The sequence below is a fragment of the Ochotona curzoniae genome, unplaced genomic scaffold, assembly GCF_017591425.1.
Source record: "Ochotona curzoniae isolate NIBS_2020 unplaced genomic scaffold, NIBS_Ocur_1.0 contig_3520, whole genome shotgun sequence".
In the NCBI taxonomy this organism is placed as follows: domain Eukaryota; kingdom Metazoa; phylum Chordata; class Mammalia; order Lagomorpha; family Ochotonidae; genus Ochotona; species Ochotona curzoniae.
This window is the reverse complement of record NW_024465894.1, coordinates 12,432,602-12,447,345: the sequence shown is the minus strand read 5'-3', so window position 1 is coordinate 12,447,345 and position 14,744 is coordinate 12,432,602. Positions and strand designations below refer to the sequence as shown.

The following is a 14,744-nucleotide window of genomic DNA, read 5'->3' as shown; positions in this document are numbered from 1 at the left end:
AAAAAATCAGCAAGTTGTTTTCCAAAGTGGCTATGCCATTCTACCAACATTCCCATCACATCAATGCATAAGAGTTCTGGCTGTTCCACAAGTTCAACTTCACCAATGTTTGGCATTTCCTTTATTTTTATTCTCTCTCTTCTTTTTTTTGTCCAGTCTGGTAGAAGTTATGTTGATTTTTTAAAGAAGATTTATTTATTCTTTATTGGAAAGGCAGATTTACAGAGAGAAGGAGAGACAGATCTTCAGTCCACTGGTTCACTCTCCAAGTGACCGCAATGACCAGAGTTGTACTGATCTGAAGCCAGGAGCCAGGAGCTTCTTTCAGGTCTCCCACACAGCTACAAGGTCCCAAAGTTTTGGGCCATCCTCTGCTGCTTTCCCAGGCCACAAGTAGGGAGCCTGAAGGGAAGTGGAGCAGGTGGAGTAGGAACTGGCACTATATGGGATCCCAGTGCATGCAAGGCAAGGATTTAGCCACTAGGCTGTGGTGCTGGGCCTTTTGGGCGGGGCGTTAATTTGCTTCTTCCTATCATAGTGATGGGCTAGCTTTCCATGTATGTAATTATTAATCTTATGAAACTGTAGCACAGGTGTATCCTTATCCTTTCCATTCTGTTTCTGGCATCCTTGGCTCTTTTCATGTGAACACTGAAGATCCAGACACTGGCGTGGATTGTGAGCGGATGGTAAATGTGTGCACGTTTCCTCTCTGTGATGCCCCCAACATTCCTGCTCTTGTGAAATTGTCAATGGAACTGCTTGCCTCTTGCACTGCCTTGTGAATATAAACAAATATTAGGGAGGGACCAGGTAGAGCAGAAATGTTTATAAACCTCTGCATTTTATTATAGTCTGCTTCCAAACTATAATGAGCCCTGAGAAAGCATCACTGGTCTCAATGAGAAAGCTAAATGCTGTTCTCTCTCTCTTTTTTTAAATTCTTTTAACTGGTTTTCAAGGGTGACTATATTTGTAGGGTACTCTTGAGTATTCCTCCTCCATACAGAGGAGACGTGAAAACAGTCTGAGGAATTTATAATGTTGGTAAAGCTGCCAAGAACTTTTTTGTTGTTGTTGTCCAGGTCACCAAGCTTATATGGGTACAACTTGGGAAGATCACCCCTTGATCTCTGCCTGCTTAGCCTACCTCAATCTGGCCTGTTCACTGGTCATGCAGACAAGAGCAGTGAGCTGCACCCCTGTGTCTCCTCTCTATCCTTGGATGAGCTGTACTGAGACTTTCTTGATAAACAATTCTAAGAAGCCAAATGCAAACCATAGCCTACCTGCCAGTCATGTGTGGTGAATGTGACCTGAGGCATACCTTCCAGTGTATGTGTTGTATGTGACTCACAGCCTACCTGCTGTGATCTGAAGGCATAACTGCCAGCCAGCCATGTTGCACATGATCTGTGACGTTACAGGAGGGTCCAGAAAGATAGACATGCCTTTTAGCCAATTACAGTGTCATTGTTGAGTGGGAGGATTATCAGGAAACACCCTTTTGCCTTCCTCTTTCCTAGTCTATAACTTTGTGCTTGCTTTACAATAGACATGCTCGATCAGACTGTCTCGGTGGTTCTTGTGGGCACAGAACACTATTTTTGGCTGGCAGGAAACCCCCAAGACATAACAACCAGAGAGATGCCACAATACTTACACTGAGGACATGCACAATGTCCACCAGGTGGCTGTGAATGAAGGACTCTGTGGTTTCATCATAGGGTAAATTTTGGCAGAGAGAAGACAAAGATCTTAGGAATGCCAGCTTTTCATGTTCATCCTGAATTTGCAGAAAAATGATTAACACATACATTATAATCTGACATTAAGACTTTTGAAAAGTATCTTGCAATATATTAAACATTTAGCATCGGAGGCAATAAGGTATTGATCTTTTATTGTTTGGAATGAATAGACTGGAGAGATTTCAGGGAATCAACCGGAGCTGAGCTGATCTTGAAGCCAGGAGCCCGGAGCTTCTTCCAGGTCTCCCATGAGCGTGCAGGGTCCCAAGGCTTTTGACTGCTTTTCCAGACCACAAGTAGGGAACTGGATGGAAAGCGGGGCTGCCAGGATTAGAACCGGCGCCCATATGGGATCACCACGCGTTCAAGGCGAGGACTTTAGCCGCTAGGCCACCGCGTGCTTACTATGTAAGTATTTAATTTAATACATTTACTATATTTTACTGGAGATTGTACAAATAGGTTTGAAATTCTTGGGGGATAATTTAACACAATTTAACAGTTTACAACATAATAATTTAAATACTAGATAAATACTGTAACACAAGAGATAGTTAAATACAAGAGACAGTTAAAACACTGGGAGGTATGGATAAGCTGGGTGACTTGTAATGTTCACTGTACATACCTTTAAGTCACCATTCAATCCCTCCTTAATGGAGTCGATCAACGTGTCAATGACGATCTCACGGAGAGGTCCTGGACAGGCCATGGAACTGAAGCTGTCTGAGAGGGGCTCTGGAGGGAGTCCAGGGAAGTCGGAGATGTCTGAATCTAATATCAGAAGACAGACACTGAATGATGCTGCCATGCTCCATTGTTGAGGTCTATGCAGTGAGTGGGTGTGGATGACACAAAGGTGTAAAGAGAACATCTTCCCTTTGGCAAGCCTGTGAGGAGTTTCCAGCTGTAAGGCAAGGCCGGCAGACCTCCCTCCCACCACCTTAACACAGTTTCATCCCCTTTGCATGGACACTCAACCACCCCATTTAAGAATTCTGTAATCTACTGAGGCATTATTGTATGCCCTTGTAAGATGGTTTTTGCAACTGATGCGAGCTTAGAAGTTAATGTTACTGACAATGCCTTGGTGAGTGGGCCTTTAAGAATTCATAAGAATTAATTCATACAGGAGTACAATTGGTCCGTAGTTGTAAGGGGATTTAATATTGACACTTTTGTCTTGGATCTTTTTTTTTCCCTTTTGATGTCTTTCCCCCTTTGAGTGATAGATAAGTTATAGAAATAGAAATGTAGTAGGAATGTATTACTGATTAAGATGTAATTGCATGTACCCTGTCCTTGGAGTCCTGCCCGTCACCCAATGGCTAATACTAAAGAATGAGTAATGGTTTGCTTTGAAGAAAAATGATTACAGTATCTTACAGAATTATCTTTAAGAACACTTACATAATCATGAAGTAAAAAAAATAATCAAATGGCTGTGTGACTACTACTAAAGAATGGATAAGGGTTTGCTTTGAAAAAAAAAATGATTCTAGTGTCTTAAAAGCACCTGGTTAATCATGAAGTAAAAAATAAAAATTATCAAACATCTGTGGATGCCCACTTAGTCATGAAGTTAAATACAGAACAATCACGTTTGTGCAGAGGCTTGTGATGTGTCTGAGTAAATAAAAAGGACAGCTTCTTGAGCCGTTCAGGCTAGGGCATGAAGTCATTGTATCTGTGTCTCTTCTCCTCGCCAACTCCACACATCCTTCTCAAGGTCTGAACTCGGCTGCAGCTGGCCTCCAGCATTATGTGAAGGGACACAAGTTTGGAGGGGAGTTGAACTATTATTTGAAAGATGGAATGGGGGCTGGCATGATGGCTCAATTGGCTGATACTCCACCTGCAAGTGCAGACATCCCATATGGATGCTGTTTCATGTCTCAGCTGCTTCACTTCCCATCCAGTTACCAGTTTATGGCCTGGGAAAGCAGCAGAGGAAAGCCCAAGTCCTTGTAACCTGCATCCGTGTGGGAGACCCAGAAGCAGCTCCTGGTTTCTGGCTTTGGATTGCCTTAGCTTCAGGCTTGTGGCCACTTGTGGAGTGAAGCAACAAATGGAAGATCTTTCTGTCTCTCATATCTCTATAAATCTACCTTTCCAATAAAAGTAAATAAATCTTTTTTTAAAAAAGATGGAATGACAGAGACAAGGAGAAAGAAAAAGAGAAACAAAGAAGATGACAGAGACAAGGAGAAGAGAAAAAGAGAAACAAAGAAGGAGAGGGAGAAAGAGAAATATTTTTGTTGTTTACTCCTCAAATGGTTTTACCAGCTAGGTCTGGGCCAGGCTAAAGCTAGCAGCCACGACTGGGGCTCCCACGTGGGTGGCAGGGTCATCCTCCTTTGCCTTCCCAAGTACATTAGCAGGAAGTCAGATCTGAAGTGGAGCAGTCAGGACTTGAGAAACCAGAACCATCACCAGCAGCAGCCTAACCTGCTGGCCCCGTCATGTGAGGATTTCAATTCTCTATTCTTCTATATTTCCTGAAAGCCTCTTCTGCAAACCCCTCCCACTCTATGCCAAATCCTGATCAACTACTAACTGTAACAACTGGACCTGCATTCTTGGTTACCTCTGACCTTTGCACCGGCTGTCCCCTTTGTTGCTGATCCTACTGCTGCTTTGCCTTTCCGCATGGTTGCAGCTTTTATCTGCAGGACACTTTCCAAAGGCTCCTCTTGACCCTTTTTGGCTAAATATACCCCTAGCCATGAATAAATACACTCCTAAGCTGCTCTGCACTCTGCACTCAGGCCCATCACACTGAGTTCCACTTGCTTGTTAATCTGTATACGCGGATGTCTTTTGTTCACTGTGACAAGATCAGGCTTTGGTGTTTGCTGAATGAATGTATGCGTGAACGAATGTGATTCCTCAGACACGCGGGAATCTTTCCCATTGCATGTGCATGCTGTCCGTCCCATCGGCCTGGGATGCTCTTCCCTGTACCTGCCACACGGGCTGCTCTTTCATTCTTTCTCTGCTAGGAGATGACAGGGCTACCTCACATAGGTGTTACCTGACAGCCGCAGCTGAAAGCAGCTTCCATCTCCCTTATGTTTTCATCTCAGCCTCTCATTTAGTTCTTCCACCGTGCTGACCACCACTTCTAATCACTTTAAGTACTCTATGTGTATGGTTTGGAACCATGTGGGTCACACTGTCTTATGCCCAACATGAGATACTCATGAGCCATTTGTAAGGCAACTGGAAGGCCTTCTGAATAGTGTTCCGCTCTGTGTCACCATACACCTGCCTGTCCCTTCTCAGAACGTCTCAAGCATTCAGGCTTTGTGGCAGGTTGTGATATGATCTATCCCAGGATCAGGCTTAGTTTCCTTAGTATATGTAATAACGTATCTTTTCTTGTTTTGCCAATAATATTCCAGGATCTCAGTCAGGGATCAAATTCATTGTCAGTCTAGTTCAAGGGCTGGTCAGGCAACACTCAGTCATTGCCTCATGCTTGATGGCAGCAGAGTTCCTTCCCCCTGCCCCCACCTTGCCTTTGCCCCATTCACCTGTATTTTCAACGCTACTTGGGCGGTTTTTAATATCCTCTATACTGCTCAGCTGCAAATCCACACTTCCTGAATCGTCAGAAACACAAGGGATCACTACATCTTCCCGACCACAGACCCTGGGAAGGAAGAAGGGAGAAAGAGTTCTTCAAGGTTGTTTCAATCGTACTCAACTGCAAGCCTAAATGTCAGCTTTTCAGAGAGGAACTTATTTGTTATCTGTTTTATTTCGAAGACAGACAGAAAGTGAGATTTTCCACCTGCTAGTTCACTTCTCTAACGCCAGCAACATCCAGGCTGAAGCCAAGAATCAGGGCTACATCTTCAGCCCCTATATGGTGGCAGGAACCCAGCACTGGCCATTTCCACTGCCTCCCACACTGCTTCCCAGGATGCACATTACCAGAAAGCTGGAATGGGGAGTGAAGCTGGGAGCTGAACCCAGGCACTATGATATGCAATGTAGGTGGAGTGAAACCCCTGGCCCAAATGACATTTACTGATGATCAACCTAAATTGAGCAGCTTCCACGCACTCCACCCCACAGTTGCCTTCTTATTTTCTTTTGTGGTATTTACTCATCTCCTACAATGGCTGTGTCTAATTGCGTCTCTCTCCTCTCATCATAAGCCCCACTAGAGAAGAAACTTCGTCTATGTGGTCACAGTTTTATCTCTAACTCTCAGCATGTTGCCAGTCTTGTGGGGGAATGAATGGCTAAGTAAGAAACTCTATGTGGCTGCTAACATCCCACCGGAGGAGTGGACATTTGGCACATGGGTTAAGACACCATGAGGGATGCCCAGAGCTCTGGCTCAGCTTCGGACTCCAGCTTCCTGCTGATATGCACTTTGGGAGGTAGCAGGTGAGGCTCAAGCACATGGTCCCTGTCACTCCCGTGGGAGACCTAGAGTGACTTTCAGGTACCTGGCTGTTGCAGGCATTTAAGGAGTAAAGTGAAGGACAGATAATATTTGTCAATGTGTCTCTTTTAACAAAAAATAAAGAAATTAAGTATCTCATTAGAAAAACACACGTTGAACAGCCCAGCCCAGTAGCCTAGTGGCTAAAGTCCTAGCCTTGCACTGCCATGATTCCATATGAACACTGGTTTGTATTCTCAGATGCTCTACTTCCCATCCAGCTTCCTGCTTGTGACCTGGGAAAGCAGTAGAGGATGGCCCAAAGCCTTGGGACCTGCACCTGCTTGGGAGACTGGAAGAGGCTCCTGGCTTTGGATCAGCTCAGCTCTGGCCATTGTGGCCACGTGGGGAGTGAAGCATTGGATGGAAGATCTTCCTCTCTGCCTCTGTCCTCCTCTCTGTATATCTGACTTTCCAATAAGAATTTTAAAAAATCTTTAAAATACCAGGAGACTGAATCACTGAGAGGATCTGTGCTTATTCAATGTTTAGTGAAGATCAGAGAACAAAAAATTAAATTGCAGTTGGTGTCATAAATTGGTGCAGCTGTTGTGAAAATACTTACACTAGTGAGTTGTGCTGAAGGTGTACATGCAGTGATTCACTAGTCAATACAGTCCATTTCTAACTGTTACACCTGTGCACTAGGAACATGTGCAACAAATCTTTACAGATTTAGTTCTATCAGCAAAAAAAAAAAAAAGTAGATTCCCAACAGCCCATCAACAGAATAGATAAGCTACTGCATATTTACGCAATAAGGAACTATACAGGAGGTGTGAAATTAAAGACTTCTATCTTTATACAACAAAACATAAATCTCACAATATCAAGGAGGGGAAAAACATGGAAAAACATGTTATATATTCCATAAAGTGAATAAACATGCAAGACTACACACACTGCTAAGCATTAAACAGGTATAAAACAAGAATAAAACAGGAATAAAAACAAGAAAACCATCTCACTGGCAGGATGAGGATCTCGGTAACAGGTAACACTTAGAGAGCTTCACAGTTGTGCTGAGGTCAGCACAGACACACTGCAGCATCATCACCCTTTTTTCTTTCTTTTTTTTTTTTTTTTTGGAAAGGCAGATATACAGAGAGGAAGAGCTTCCATCCAATGATTCACTCCCCAAGTGACCACAACAGCCAGTGCTGAGCTGATCCAAAGCCAGGAGCCTGGAGCTTCCTCCGGGTCTCCCACGTGGGTACAGGGTCCCAAGGCTTTGGGCTGTCTTTGACTACTTTCCCAGGATACAAGCAAGGAGCTGGATGGAAAGTGGAGCTGCTTGGATTAGAACCGGCGCCCATATGGGATCCTGGTGTGTTCAAGGCGAGGACTTTAGCTGCTAGGCTATCACTCTGGGCCCAACAGCATTATTCATTTCCTAATAAATGCTTGGAACAAACACTTTTTATTTTCATTTAGTCAGTATTAAGTAAAGCAATTTTGGGAAAACACTCAAACAATGATGTTTGAAATTTTTTTTCTCGTGTGTATGTTGCATTAACCAACCAACCAAAAAAACTTAAACAGAAACAAATAAACTTTCTAGGACTGAGAACCAATGAACTGTGTAACTGACTTTTTTTAAGAAGCTGCTGATCTGTTTCCAAAATGGTTATACCATTTTCCATTTCCACTAGCGTATTGTGGAGGGTTCTGCGGCTCACAATCTTTGCCAACCTTTGCTATTAGTGGCAGTTTATTTGTATTTTCTTTGAAAGGCAGAAGGAGAGAGAAGGAAAGATCTTTCAACTCCTCTTTCACATTCCCAAAGGCCTCCAGCACTTGGGGTTGGGGCCAAAGGTTAGTAGTGTAGAATTCAACCCGAGTCTCCCACGTGGCTGGCAGGGACCCAGGTCCTTCACCAGCCAGCATCAGCTGCCTCCCGGGATGCACACTTAGCAAGAAGCCGAATGGGAAGCCCAATATCTGAGACAGGACGCAGGCACTGCAACAGGCAATCTAACCCGCGGTATCGCAGTGCCTGCTCCTGACAGGGTTAAGTTTCACATGACAGAAAACATTGCTTTGAAACCACCCAGACAAGTACTGAAACTGGGGAGTGACTGCTTCTCTGAACCGGATCACACTTCTTGAATACTCCAATATGTTCTCGAATTTTTTGTGCCATTCACAATGTAAAGGCGACTTGACACACTTTACATTCCTATGGACTTTGGCTCCATGATTATGTTGAGATAATCAACAAGGCCCTGGTTCATAGTATTCACTGATTTTGTGGTATAAACACTTCCAGGATGTTTCCAAATTAAGCTGTCACAGCTGTTTCGGGAAGAGGGGGGCCCCGCAATGGAGTCAGGTAATATAAGTCATACAACAACCACAGCAGCGCAGGAATCAGGAAATCAGGTGTTGGGCCTTGAAACCTGCCCTCCTGCACTATAAGCCCACGTACTTTCGTCTTGTGAATGGCTGTGTTGAACCAACTGGCAGAGTTTTCGGAAAATTCAGCAGTCGAGTCTCCCGGATAGTTCTTTACATAGTCTAGCTCACCACTGCCCGATCGAACTTTCTGTGGTAAATTTCACGTAGGGCAATATGACGTCCACGAGTTACCGAGCACTTTAACATGTAGCTAGTGCGACTAAGGAACTGAACCTGGGGCCTATAAAACTGGATTAAAACTCGCACGCTCCTAAGGGTTACCGTGAGGAAAAGCGTCACCCAAGGTTCCTTCACGAATAACCGAAACGACAGCCTCTGGTTAGCAAGCTCCCCCTCCCCACCGCTCCCTTCCGGGTCGCTTCAACTTAGCCGGGCTGCAAGGCAACAAATGAGTGACAGCGCGAAGAGCCAATCAACGTCACGGACCAATCAGACGCGGCCCCGTCTCCGGCCCACCTGCAGGCCTCGTCCTATCGAATCCCGGCAGCGCCCGGAACTGGACCGTTGCGAACGGGCTATTCCAAGTGGGCCCAGGCGCAGGGGTGGGGGAGCGGGCTAGGCTGGACGCCGCTCCCGCGAGGCTGACGGCGCGCGAGGGTCAGCGTCCTGGTTTTGGCGGCCCAGAGCGGCCAGGTCCCGTGTGACTTCGGAGACTGACCTGTGTTTGGAGCCTATCCCGGCACGCAGGGCTTGTCGCGAGTCCCTGGCGTCCCCTCCGGCTCGCTCGAAGAGCCACTTGCCCGAGCGGAAGTCAGCCTGAGACTGGGGCTCCGGCGGGACCTGCTGGGAGGAATGGCGCCGCCGGGTGAGGCGTTGCGCATGGCTCAGCGCCTGGGCCCCGCGGCCGGCCCGCTGCGGGGAGAGGGCTGTAGCCCGCGGACCGGTGGTACCCGTCACTCGGGAGCCGGCCAGGCGGGGCCCTCTTCCCCTGCGGGGCAGGGACATGGGCCGCGGGCTTTTGGCGAGGTTGAGGGTCGGCAAGAGGGCTCCGAGTTGGGAGGGAGTCGTCCGCGTCTGTTGGGGGGCTGGGGGGATTCTGGGGGTGCTGGGATGCGTAACGCTGGGCTACGGGTGCCTCTGAGGCCCATTCCCGGCCTTCACTCATTCATTCGGGCTCTCGCGCCGGGCCGTCTTAAGATCTGGTGCCCATGTCGTCTGTTAAGTTCTTGTGAGCTTTTGGCCAGATCTCCGTCCTTCGACCACTTCATTTATTCTTCGAGGGAAAGGGGGCGAGGAAACCACTGCCTCCCTCTGGGAAGTGAGGCTGGGTGCAGACTTGCAGACATGGTCCGCCTCCTGGAGTGGCTGTTACCGGCGTGGTTTACAGATCAGCGCACGGCATCCTTGGGGACACTCAGGGAAATTTAATGGCCTTGGTGCTTGAGCAGTGGACACAATGTCTTTTCGCCTGCTGTCTGTGAGAAAGAAGTGGGTGCTCTTGTTTCTGAGTGACAGATGAGAAGGGACCTTAACTCTCCCAAGGTAGCACAATGAATAGTGATTTGAGGAATCCGTTAAGAAGAAAAAACAAACACCACAGGCTTTGGGTTCTGACAGCCTGCAGTTTGATGTCTCACTCCGGTGACCACTCTCAGCCTCAGTTTCTCTGCAGAAGACGGGAAGCACCCAGGTCACTGGCATGTGCTGAGGGATTCGGTGGCCGTGTGCACGCCCGTTGCTTGGTGTGGGATGAAGTCCTGGGATTTGAATCCAAAATGTCAACTGCTGTCGTTCCTCCAAGGTGGGGGGACTCCGATTCTGACATAGAAGTGTTGAGCTGGAGAAATGCTAGTTATTATTGGCCAGAGCGTGATGTCAGTCAGGCACGCAGGCGCCGGGGATCCGGCTTTAGCTTCTCAGTCTTTCTTCCATTTCCCTGTGGAATAGACCGCGTCTCACCGCATCCCCTGCGGGTCAGACGCGTGTCGTCTGTCAGGGTCGACAGCAGTCTCTCCTCTTTCTGCCCTTGCTCAGGTACGTTCTGTTCTCCACACACTGACCCGGGTTAGGATGTTAGTCAGGTCACACTGTGCTCAGAACTTCTCTGTGACTCTCATCTTGCTTGGCTGAAGCCAGTGTCCCTGCGGGGTCTTCCACGGACCTCCATGGCACGCGCCCTGCGTGTCACCTCATCTCCTGATTGTCACCCTTTGCTTCTCCACAGTCCTGCAGAGCTCAGAAAACCCCATCTATCTAGACTGTTTGGACTTGCTTTTTGTGGGGTAGCTTCCACCCACAAAGCGGTGATTTGCTGCTGCCTCAGGACTGAATGTGGCATATTTAATTGCCTGTAGGCCTTCACGGTCCATCACATGTAAGATACAGCCTGTCCCATGTAGCCCTTCTGTGCACTTGATACCTTTTGACATGCGCAGTAGTAGTTTTTAATAACTTCATGTAGTGCATAAACTCCAGAGGTAGCTGGCTGTTGGGTTCTGTTGGCTGCTGTATGTCTAGCAACTTAAAAGGGTGCTTGACACGTAGTAGCACTGAATATATATTTGGTGAACACTTGACATTACAGATCTGCTTTTTTTTTAAAAAGAGCTTTGATAATTTTAGGTTAACATGACAGATTTAAGAAAACTAACAGAAGAAAAACATTCTTTGCATAATCGCTAATACAGACATCTCTCGCATAAATAGCAGGATATGAACTTGGTCCTGTTAAACAACCGTCTGTGTCCTAGGCTAGGTTTGTGTAAGATGCCCTGCGCCTCAGTTGTCGAATTTGTTTTATTTGTCTATTACACAGACAAGCTAATTTAACCCCATGGACAAAGGATTTAGGAGTGTTACTGTCAGCCTCGTGGCTCCTTGTCATCGCTGCCACTTGGGTGGCAGACAGTTCACATAACCCTAAAGCATCTCGTTCCAGAATTTTCTTGGCTCTTGTTCCTTTAGATGGAAAGTAGAGAGATTCCGCTTCTGCTGTTTTATTGTTTCCCCAGGGGGCATCTTGTATAGAGATCCAGTTCACTTTCCATCTAACTCAGCAGATAGTTCAGTAGCTCCTGGGTGGTGTCCAGCAGTTTGCAAGGTCTGAAAATGTTGGGGTACATAAAGGGACCCAGCCTTTGTCTTCATGGAACTTGAGTTGAGCAGAGACATCAGACCTGCACAGGAAAAGTGCCAGTGGTCACAGGTGGATGCCACAGCAACAGTATCTATTGCAAAAAGGGCTCTGGCCTTAACTTGGTGGTGGTTTCATGCCTGTCACTGTTCTAAAATCTTTCTGATTTCACTCTTGTCTTCCTGCCAGCACCCCTGTGGTCCTATTGCTACCCTACTTTATACTTTGAAGAGGCTGGGCCACCAGCTTGGCTGGTTAACTTGCTGGTTAGCCCAATCAGACGCTTGATCTTCGCTGCTGTCCCAGGGACCTAACCCAAGGGAGGACTGTTCAAGAGGGCTGGGGCAAGCTGAAATCTGAAAGCACAGCTTGAAGTGTAGGGGATGGCATGCACAGCTGCTGAGCAGAAAGGAACCAGGAGAACGTGGATCTTGGTAAACGCCTAGAGGAGGCAGGAGAGTAGATGGAAGAGTGGGGGAGAGGTCGAAACTGGCAGGGCGTGATGAGGAGTTAGCATCTGGTCTTCCTGGAGAGCTGAGGGCCCGTGATGTCCTTGAAATAGCTGCAGGAAGGTCTTCCCCCCACCCAGCTCCTCTTCTGGTTAAGCCTCCCCAGTTCCCTCACCCTTCCCTCGGGGTGCGCAGGCACTGTCTGGGAGAGGGGCATGCCTCATTCCTGGAGCTCTTATAGAGAACAGCATAGTGAACGTTTTTTTTTGTGTGTGTGTGCCCCAGGTTTAAGCACTGTCATGCTGTTGGCCTTGACCATCCTAGTTGGTGGCCAGGCTCTGACGCCCACACACTACCTCAGCCAGCATGATGTGGAGAGACTGAAAGCATCACTGGACCGCCCTTTCACAGATCTGCAGTCTGCCTTCTACTCCATCGTGGGACTAAGCAGCCTTGGTGCCCAGGTGCCAGATGCCAAGGTAAGTCCACGTGAGTCTCGGGGCCTGAGTGAACCTTCATCCCCGCCGCACATCCCTTTTGAATATTTTGAAATGAACTCTGGCTCAATAGAGGATGACCAAAGGTGTGTTCCTGACAAGCTGTGTTTATTTCCATCTGATGGATTTTTCCAGAATGCCTCCTATGGGTATAGGAACGGGCCAGATGTCTCTTAGCACGATATAAAGCAGTACAGTCCTCTGGAAGCTCTGTGGATCTGTTCGTATCATATATGTTTGTTAAGTTTCCTGGATGCATGGCTGCTAATAAAGGAATTCAGAGTGGAGAGCATACACAGCTCCTAGAACAGTGACAGAGGGCTGGCATTGTGGCAGGACAGACTAAAACCACTGCCTGCAGTGTTGACATCCTGTGTGGGCACCTGTTAGAGGCCAGGCTATTCTAGTTCTGATCAAACTCCTTGCTGATGTGCCTGGGAAGGCAATGGAAACCTGAATCCTTGGGCCCTGCCACCCGCATGGAAGACCTGAATGGAGTTGCAGGCTCCTGGCTTCAGCCTGACCCAGTTCTGGCCATTGCAAACATTTGGGGAGTGAACCAGAGGATGGAAGATCTCTGTCTCTGTAACGCTGCTTTTGAACTAAATAAAGATCTTATTAAAACCCACCCATTTATTAAGTGATGGTCCTGTAGGTCAGAAACCTGGGTGATCTTTCTTTGACTGTCTGTCTAGTATGTCATCTCAGAAGGAAGGTATTGCTAGGCCGGGTGCTTGTTGGGGCAAGGAGGAGCATTTGCTTCCAGGTGCATACGTGTTGACAGTAGAGCTCAGTGGATCCAAGGCCAGGAGCCTGGAGCTCCTTCCGGATCTCCCACATGGGTGCAGAGTCCCAAGGCTTTGGGTTGTCCTTAACTGCTTTCCCAGGCCACAAGCAGGGAGCTGCATGGAAGGTGGGGCTGTTAGGGTTATAACTGGTACCCATATGGGATCCCAGGCGTGCAATGTGAAGACTTTAGCCACTGTGCTACCACACCAGGCTCTTTAAAATAAGTCTTGAATTAGTTAAAATGGTCTAAACGCTAACTGTGTAGGGAGGAGAGTTGAAGCAGTGAGAGGACAGGATTCTAGTTGGAGAGCAGCCTGTGGGGAGCCTGGATCCTGGAATAGCACCTTGCATTTGTTTGGAGCAGCTGGCAGTTGTATGGGAGGGGAAGTGTGACAAGTAGGTCTGGGATGAGTGCTCTTGGCAGGGTATTGCTGAGTTGTAGTCACAGTGTCTCAAGAGATTACATAGCCCATTCTCAGAGGAAGCAGAGGCATTGGCGAGGGAGATGGAAAGAAAATCTCTTACGTAGGACTTGAAGGTGGGTTAGGAGGAGGGAGTTAGAGAGAAGTGTCCATGTTGGGGTGTCCACGCAGGGCTGAGTCTGCTGCAATTGGACATGCTCTCCTCGAGCCTCCCGGGCTTGCTCTGCGTGGCTGGTGGGACGAGGCTTTCAGCATCTTGAGCTTGGACGCTGAACACTGCTACTGTTCCCCTGGGCTTACCTTTGCTAAGCAGTGCAGCAGGGGTGTTGCTGGTTCCCCTCCCGAGCAGATCACTATGGGTGATCTCCGGGGAGATGGGTGTAGGTAGGCTAGTGACCTGGCTTTGCATTCTAGCATGACGGCAGAGCGAGCCTGGTCTGCTTGCTTCTTCACCTCCCTAAGGGCTGGAATAAACTTAAGACATCAAGTTTGAGTGGGGATTGAATGAATCGTGCACTTGGGGCACTCAGGGCAATGTTTCACCATTTTGAGTGCTCACGAATGACAGGCACACTGACCCTAGGTGTCCTGGAAACCTTAATGGACAGCTTAAAACTTTACTGAAGTAAAAACCGCCTCAGCTTTCCCCAGTCACTGTGTGTCACCGCTCAGCCTTGGCTTTTTCTCTGTTTAGAAGGCCTGCACCTTCATCAAATCTAAACTTGATCCCAGCAACGTGGAGTCCCTCTTCTATGCTGCCCAGGCCAGCCAGGCCCTCTCAGGGTGTGAGGTGAGTTCAGAGTCCTGCGCCGAAGTAAGCTGTGAAGGACGTTTTTAAGGGGGGGCGGTGCTATCAGGGGTTTTGGCTTGTTTGTTTTAAGGATGA

The 14,744-nt window shown here is 47.6% G+C and overlaps 2 protein-coding genes across 5 annotated transcripts in view; one reads left to right on the top strand and one right to left on the bottom strand.

The window, feature by feature from the left end:
* The window catches only part of MROH8 (maestro heat like repeat family member 8), a 41,376-nt gene extending 31,725 nt beyond the window's left edge, over window positions 1-9,651 (bottom strand). For both annotated transcript variants that reach the window (XM_040981497.1, XM_040981498.1), the window contains exons 1-4: window positions 9,287-9,651; window positions 5,288-5,406; window positions 2,380-2,525; window positions 1,664-1,786 (exon numbers count right to left, since the gene is read on the bottom strand). In XM_040981497.1, coding sequence (XP_040837431.1) covers window positions 1,664-1,786; window positions 2,380-2,525; window positions 5,288-5,406; window positions 9,287-9,573 — 675 coding nt within the window. In that variant the 5' untranslated portion in view covers window positions 9,574-9,651. The remainder of the gene's footprint in view (window positions 1-1,663; window positions 1,787-2,379; window positions 2,526-5,287; window positions 5,407-9,286) is intronic.
* RPN2 (ribophorin II) overlaps window positions 9,182-14,744 on the top strand; it is a 37,450-nt gene continuing 31,887 nt past the window's right edge. Inside the window, exons 1-3 of one of the 3 annotated variants that reach the window (XM_040981499.1) lie at window positions 9,182-9,433; window positions 12,436-12,629; window positions 14,553-14,648. In XM_040981499.1, the coding sequence (XP_040837433.1) occupies window positions 9,421-9,433; window positions 12,436-12,629; window positions 14,553-14,648 (303 nt within the window). In that variant the 5' untranslated portion in view covers window positions 9,182-9,420. The remainder of the gene's footprint in view (window positions 9,434-12,435; window positions 12,630-14,552; window positions 14,649-14,744) is intronic. The other 2 variants (XM_040981500.1, XM_040981501.1) reach the window with 2 other exon arrangements.